General features: G+C 41.9%; 1 protein-coding gene across 2 annotated transcripts; it reads left to right on the plus strand.

The window, feature by feature from the left end:
* The first annotated feature begins 1,811 nt into the window (after positions 1–1,811).
* On the plus strand, positions 1,812–7,346 carry lrrc32 (leucine rich repeat containing 32). 2 transcript variants are annotated; one of them, XM_084073868.1, is made up of 3 exons: positions 1,812–1,852; positions 3,434–3,547; positions 4,913–7,346. In XM_084073868.1, exons 2-3 carry the CDS (start codon positions 3,455–3,457, stop codon positions 6,818–6,820), a joined length of 2,001 nt encoding a protein of 666 aa, XP_083929994.1. In that variant the 5' UTR covers positions 1,812–1,852; positions 3,434–3,454; the 3' UTR covers positions 6,821–7,346. The 2 variants fall into 2 exon arrangements, with proteins under 2 accessions (XP_083929994.1, XP_083929993.1); XM_084073867.1 differs by having other exon boundaries at positions 1,816–1,979.
* Positions 7,347–8,130: the final 784 nt, after the last annotated feature.

Consider the following 8,130-nt stretch of genomic DNA (forward strand, 5'->3'; position numbering starts at 1 on the left):
TTGCTTTCATGCTGTTTCTGACCACCTATTCTGGACAGTTGATGGGCTAGTGGCACAGTACAGTACTCTGGCCATAGAGCTGATGAGCTCACGTGTTTGTGAAATCAATGATTTGAGTTCCCTGTGTGTTTTATTACAGGTGTAGTTGTCACATTGTAACTATATATGTTATTGACTGGACCCCTAGGGGTCTGTTATGCCCCCTTTTCTTCTCCTATACACCAAATGTCTTCGCTGAAAATAGCTGATCTACGAGCTAATATAGAATTAACAGTCATACTCATAATATTGCAACAGTCAACAGATTGAGTAATACACATATTAGTTTCCCTTGCTTTTATTGAAGGGAGGTGTGCTGGAATAGTTTGGGGCTAACATTGGTTAGAGTCCAGAGTTTAAGGGAGGCACAGGGGAAGTAGTCCACGCCTTATGCCTCCATCAGCCTGTTTGAATAAAGGGCAATTGAACCTTTAAAAAAAAAAGATTATCCGGAGCTACAGTATCAAAATGATCTTGAAGGACAATCAAAGCTATGTTAAAGATCTTCAAGACCTCTTAATAAAACTTTTGAAATAGAAAAATGTTGTACTAAAAATAAATAAATGCTTTTATACAACTATTTATATTCAAGTGAATGAAATGAATCACTGTGTTTTACTATTCTTACTTGAATAGACATGAGACAGTACATGCTGCAATCTGTGCATGGGTGCAGTTACAGCACAAGGGGGCACCATTTCCCTTAACAAGATCAAACATTTAAAGGAAAGAAAGGGATATCTACATAATAAGGACAAAAGGGAATCTGTGTCACTCTCACTGGATTACTGATTTATGCTCTTACTGTATACACACACACACACACACACACACACACACACACACACACACACACACACACACACACACACACACACACACACACACACACACACACACACACACACACACGCACATCTAAAGGTGAATGCGGTGATGAATCGGCTGGTGTCACTGAGCCTGATAGATAAACAAAAACTTCTAGGACTCCTGGGAAATACAGTAGACAATCCCCAGGTAGTGTATCAAGTGTTTTGGGTATCATCTGGACCAGTGAGGCTTGCCTCCAACCAAATGCGATGCCACTGATGAAACGTTTGGGATAGCCCGCCCATTCTAAACCCAGTACAGCAGCATCCTTCCAGTCAGTCAAGTCGTGGCCATGTATGATACTCACAAATAATACAATACTCTCTCATGAGACCTAACCAACAACAATGATAATAATGATAATAATAATTTACTCCCCACTCCAAAATGTATATATTTTTTGTCACTTTACATTTGCACATAAGTCTGCATTTACTCATCCTAACTATTAATCAGCAAACATGAGAAGGTTAACCCCTAAAAGGATCTAAAAACAAATATCAGTTTGTTTGTACTATATGTGGATATAAGGAAAAAGAAAGAAAGAAAGAAAATAATTCATATGCCCACAGATGATCCAGGATAAAACCCACTATCCATCTTGTTGAGCAGAATAATCCTTAAAGTTTTCAGAGACAGATGGGAGCAGTTTTTCAGAAGGGAGCAGCAGGGAGAAAACTACATTTCAGCAGGACCCAGACTTCCAAATCCCATATAAGGCATTTCCCTTAGAAGTGTGTGTGTGTGTGTGTGTGTGTGTGTGTGTGTGTGTGTGTGTGTGTGTGTGTGTGTGTGTGTGTGTGTGTGTGTGTGTGTGTGTGTGTGTGTGTGGGGGGGGGGGGGTAGGAATGATGCAGGATATTCTCACAGGATGTGATAGCTGGGTCCAGGGGCAACAACTGCACAATGTGGAGGGAAGAGTCAGCTGTGAGGAGAGAGAGCTGTGAGTATTTTTGGTCGCTTGTTTGCTTGTGCGCGCGTTTTGAGTGGGTTGCTCTCTGAGCTAGCGAGGATGAGAAGTCAACATGGTCAGAAGGCTCTCCAGATAGAAGTAATCAACTGAAAGTGAGGTAAATATACTGTATGGGTCTTCTACTTAAATGGTGCTTTAGGATTTTGCTTGCTTTTTTGGGGGGGGGGGGGGGGGGGGGCTGTTAAGTGGAATGTAGAAACACAAAGTGGGATGTGTGTTGAAGTAATGGTGGTTTCTCAGTCATGAATAGTAGCTGTTAATGATTACTAATCAGATCTCAAACTTTGGGCACTCACTCACAAGAATATAGGAGTCAGGAGAGAACTATCATGTGTCTCACACATTTTCACCTTCTCCTTATTTTCTTCAACATTTAACATTTAAATGACCACAACTCATTGTGTCTTGACATGGGTGACACTTTTCATTAACACTTTCCTACCATGTGCACAAGAGCTTCATAACAGGTACATGGTACATTCTTTAATACTCATTCAGCCCTCATTAGTTGTCAGACTTGTCACATGTTATACCTGTTTAAATAGCAGTGGAAAGGGTGTAGGTGACTTTATAAAGTCAAGCTTTGTGGGAGTCTGAAAAGTATGCTTCTGGTTTAGCCTTGTAAGTTGTGCCGTGAAGCTGCTTTTCAGGCATTTTATGATTATTGCGCCACACATTTTCAGGTGTTTCTCATCATCTTCTACCAGCCTTTCCATGCCCATGTACTGTTCAGAAATGATCATTGCAGGGCCATTTACTCTCTCGAATCTAACCTGACAGCAGCGCAAAAGCAGAATTCTAACCTCTTTGATTTGTTATACAGGTAAATGCACCAATGTATTATAGTCCTTCTCATTATGGTAATGTTTTAGTGATTTCTCCAGCTGTGCCACTGACCTTCCACAGAGCATGACAACATGCTTACCTGTCACAGTAATTACTGAAGGTCTTGCTTAAGACAGGAGACCAGATGAGCCGTCAGTACAATTTTCACGGGTTTAAAGACACATGGACTTTATCCAGTCGCCTCATTGTGATACTGTATACCGATGAGACCAATATCTATGAAATCCCCCGAACCGAATGACTCTGCTTACCCTTTGTCCTTCAGGGTAAATATTTCAACGTTTCAGGAGGAAGTTGGGGAAACTTTTCCTCCAAAATAGCAGGTGACAGTGGTAGATCATATACCATACATTACAAGATGAATCTCAAAGCTCTACAGCAAGCTTTTTACACTGGTTTCATTCACTGTATATTGACCGAATGTGCTTGGATTTGACTCACAGCAGGGAGCTTTTGTAAGCTTAGACAATCTTCCTTGCCGCTGCCTGAAGTGTGATACATGTAGTATGATGGAGGGCAATGCCACAGCAAACAATGACCAAAAAAAATCCCCCTATTATATTTCAGGGCATAAACAGCGTTGTCATAGGTCACCGTGTCACACTCTAGGTAGGACTTACTTCCCTCTTCCTTCCCTTCAGAGCCTTTCATATCACCTTCAGCACACTTCCTGCATTCATGAGTTCTACATCATTTTCATTTTAGACTCTTCTGGCCTCCAGCACCATGGCAGCTTTCCAACTGCTGCTCCCGGTTCTTGTCAGCTATGTGACAGCATCCTTACATCGCAATGCACGCCAGCTCTCTCCCTGCCAAGTTGTAAGTAAAGTTTCAACTTCACTTTGCAAAGTGTCTCATGTAATGTGGTGTGTGATGTTCCACAGAGTGGCTTGTATGTACAGAGATACATTGTGCAACTGTAATGGTGAACAGAAATTAGTTAAGACCTGAGGTGATTCTTAAAAATGTTTTCTAAATCCTAACAGTTTTTTGAATAAAAAAAAAAAAAAACATTTTCAAGATTTTTCAAAAATAGCCAAAGAAATCTAAAGTGACACAGATGCGTTCCAGGTCTTAATGGGTTATGACAGTCAATGGAGAAAAAAAATCAAATGTGGTTCATCAATGTCCTGTTAACATTCAATGTCCTATTACTGTAGGTATATCCTAAGTACGATTTCAGGTATGTATTTCAAATGACCTGTGGACAGTTTTTTCAACACAGATCTGAATGGGATTTAAAATGGAACCAGTTAAATGACTTTTTTTCTCAGTATAACGTAATAATACATAAAGTGTGTTCATCCCTGGGAGGTGGGGTGAATTTAAGACACACATAGATCACCCTCTTTAGCCATTTGTTTTTTCTGTTTTATAAAAACAAAAAGGATTTTATAATATTATAATCATTTTATCATTTTTCCAGTAGTAGAAAATATAGACACAAATATGAATGTATCAATATAGGATGACACGAGCATATTATAGTTCAACACTATGAGGAATGCTTGTTTACATTGAGAACCTCATATAAGGCTGTTCATGGCCCAGATACTGTGGAATGCCACTGACTTCAGATACCACAAGTATGCCAAGAACCTAAGTGTACTTGACTAGAGAGAGAGAGAGAGAGAGAGAGAGAGAGAGAGAGAGAGAGAGAGAGAGAGAGAGAGAGTTTTATGAGCTGTTTTAAGAGAAAGGGTCTATGTCCATATGGCTTCAATTATAAGCAACACTAATAAGTTGTGTGTTTGAAACAGTTATGGAAAAAGTAAAACAACACTGTAAAACACTCGATGAATAGAGCAGTGATGTCACAAACATGGTTGGGCTCAATTCATTTCAATTCAGCATTTTATTTAAAATGTTGATTTCTTTGTTTCTTAAAAATATATATGATATCATGAATTGAATATAAAATCAATTATTAACACAATCCAAACTGAATGATTGACCCTAATGTCTATAACTCTGGCTAAAACAGCTTGTTTTATGTGTAGGAGACCCCACAACAAGCCTCACATTATTCCGACTGGCTGCCAAGAACATACCGTAGATACACTGACTCATAAAATTACTCTCCACATAGGCTTTAAACATTTGGCCTGTAATATGTCATTGTCAAGTCATTTGGGAGTGTGCCGAGATAATCAGACCTGTGTGTTTGTCTTTCTTTGCTCACAGGTCCAGATGGATGCGTTTTGCAATGACCTTAACCTCAGAACGGCTCCATCCAATCTTCCTCATAGTATACAAACGCTGGACCTGTCGCGTAACATGCTGCAAAACCTAACTGAAGAAACCCTAGCCTTCCATACCGGCATCCGTCATCTGAATCTTCATTCTAACAAGATACAGTTCATCCAGCCTGATTTGTTCAAAGACATGGTGAATCTAAAAGTCCTGGATTTGTCCAGGAATCACCTCGCTGTTTTTGCTCTATCAAAAACCAACATTGGGCCTCTCACAGCTGTGGAGACGCTCGACCTTTCAAACAACGGGCTGTATACAGGGATGACAGACTATTTGATAAGCCAGTCTCCCTCGTTGGTGAATCTTTCTCTGAATGGGAATAGTATCACCAAAGTAGCCAAGGGAAGCTTTTGTGGATCCTTGGCCTTGAGGAACGTCAACCTCCATAACAATGTCATACTGGAAATTGAGGACGGTGCGTTCGACGCGTTGGCATATCTGACTGAACTTGACCTGTCAAAAAACTCTATCACTTGCATCACCGATTTTAATCTCGCTCAGTTAAAGGTGCTTAATCTTAGCAAGAACAGCATGGAGGTCTTTCAAACGGAAGACTCCGATGTGACCTATGAGCTCCTCTACCTTGATCTTAGTCAAAACAAAATGCCTTATTTCCCTCTCATTCCAAGAAGGAACAAAGTTGTGTACCTGAACGTGTCACGGAACCAGCTGCAGAGTGTCGACCGAACGGGAACGGCAGAGGAGTTGGAGAACTTCGGGGACACGTTTGTAGCTCACAATCCGTCTGGCGTGAGCACAATGTACCAGGACTTCTCCCAACTGAAGTACCTTGACATGAGCTACAACCAAATCAGCAGCATACCACTGTCTTTTTTCTGCAGCATGGTATCCCTCGAGGTCCTGAATGTAAGCAATAACTGCCTTGGGTCACTTTGTGTACACCACGAGAGCCCTCTGCACAAACTGAAAATCCTAGACCTCAGCCACAATGCTCTACAGAACCTGTCCTTTGCCGAAAACACTCTCAGATCCCTTGAGGAGCTCTATTTACAAGGAAACGCCCTCCACACCATGGACACGCTCACATTTCGGAGACTCCCCAGCATCAAGTCCCTGCACCTACAGCAGAATGATCTGAACATCTGCATCCCACCTCTGGAAGACCACAATGGCCAGCATCCGTCTGGTTGTTTATCATTTTCCTCCATTACCACATTGCATGCCCTATACCTCTCTGGAAACAACCTGAAGGTTATTCCCGAACACGCGTTTCAGAACACACCTCTGAGGTTACTGGATCTGTCCTTAAACCCAGGCCTGGAGATCCATCAACACTCCCTCTCTGGCCTCGAGAATTCCCTGGCTCACCTTCTCCTGAGGGAGAACAATATCTCCAGACTAAACATAGACCTGTCCTCCCTGAGCAGTCTGAAATTTGTCGACCTGTCCACCAACAGGCTGACCACTCTTCCCACGTGGAACAAGGAGTCTTCGATCGAGTCGCTGAACCTCCAGAACAATAACCTCGTCACCCTGGAGTACGACACGGTCCTCGTCCTGGAGCGGTCGCCGCTCAAGACCCTCTACATGGGCTCCAACCCGCTCAGCTGCTGCAGCAACCTCCGTTTCCTCCACATGGTCCAGCGCTCGGCCGTTGTCGTTCCGGACATCGACACGGTGACGTGCATCCATCTGGAGGACTCGGAGCCGGTGAACATAGAGCTGGTGACGCAGGAAATGTGCCACACGCTGGACAGTAGAAGTGTGAGTGTTATTATCATTGTGGTGGTAGCGCTCGTGCTGATTGTTGTTCTGGTGCTGCTGTCTAAGGTGTGTCACCCGAGGAGACCAAAGCGCAACACTACCTTCAACGCCTAGCAACTGTCCTCGAAATGACTGCGGAAATTAGCAGAGGCCAGAGAGGGACTGGATGTTATTTATGGTCTTTGGCAAGTTTCAGCTGCCCAATATGAGAATGTATTGTGTTTTTGCTGCATCGAAACACACTTGAACAACACACACACACACACACGCGCGCATGCGCGCACACACACACGTGCGCGCACACGCGCGTGCCCTCCGCGCGCGCACACACACAAAACACTAATAGACGGTGAATCTAAATTATTCATGAAGCAATGCTATATTAATGTTTTGATTCACCTCAGATAAGTTGGGAGTCATTTTGTGACTCAGCAGCACAGTGTCCAAGGGAATCATTATAATCTATTTTTGCACATAAGCAAGGTGTCTTTTTTTACAAACATAATTTGCACTTTAATATTTTGTGTGTACTGTACATTCCTTTTGATGGTGGTTTAGTATGTATTGTGTTTTGTTACTGTTCAGGTATGGAGGACAGTAGATGCACAGTAGACTATGTAAATAAAATACTACTACTGTACATAGTCCTCAGGAGAGTTGTGTTGTCTGTATGTATACTTGTATGTACATACAAGGATGCAGGGGCTAGATTACCCTTCAAATTTACCACTTGAAGATTCACTTATTCAGTTCCATAATGTGCGTTGTCACTATTACGAATCTTCACAAATCTACATGAGCATTTTTCAGAGAGATGTAGGCCTAGTTACACTGTGGTACCTGAACATACAGTTGGACTATATATTTTTAAAGCTAGCTGGCTATTATTATGGTCAGTTGGTCCAGCTTTTAATACGAGGATGAGGAAGGCAAGATTAAAGGAGTAGTTCACCCAAAAAATTACTTATTTTTTTTATCAATTACACACCCCATGAAACATTGAATTCATGGAGATTTTTTTGTTTTTGTCGCATTCCTAAGCCAATAATTTGTATGTATAATAATTACCGGTGGAAAGATGCTAATGTATCCGGTAGGAGACTCAAAGGAGACTCTTTGAGTCTCCTACCGGAAATACACCCGGTCATCAAATTATTGGCTTAGGAATGCGACAAAAACAAAAAAATCTCCATGAATTCAATGTTTCATGGGGTGTGTAATTGATAGAAAACAAGTACTTTTTTGGGTGAACTACTCCTTTAATGTTAAACAGGCACTAAAATATTCATCAGAATAGCAGATTATCTCTATGTACAAATGAGGGCCTCTTTCCCTCTGTGACGTAAGTCCTCCATTTCCCCATCTCTTCTAGACAATAACAAAACACTCCGGAGGGAGCAATTTACTCGGGAGGGTGGTGCAGG

Source organism: Gymnoscopelus microlampas (assembly GCF_963454915.1).
Source record: "Gymnoscopelus microlampas genome assembly, chromosome: 12".
NCBI classification, from domain to species: domain Eukaryota; kingdom Metazoa; phylum Chordata; class Actinopteri; order Myctophiformes; family Myctophidae; genus Gymnoscopelus; species Gymnoscopelus microlampas.

Excerpts from the sequence above, each read along its gene's own strand:
- lrrc32 (XM_084073868.1), top strand. The coding sequence starts at position 3,455 with ATGGCAGCTTTCCAACTGCTGCTCCCGGTTCTTGTCAGCTATGTGACA. Across the intron at positions 3,548-4,912 it reads AGCTCTCTCCCTGCCAAGTT|GTCCAGATGGATGCGTTTTG; the intron begins GTAAGTAAAGTT and ends CTTTGCTCACAG.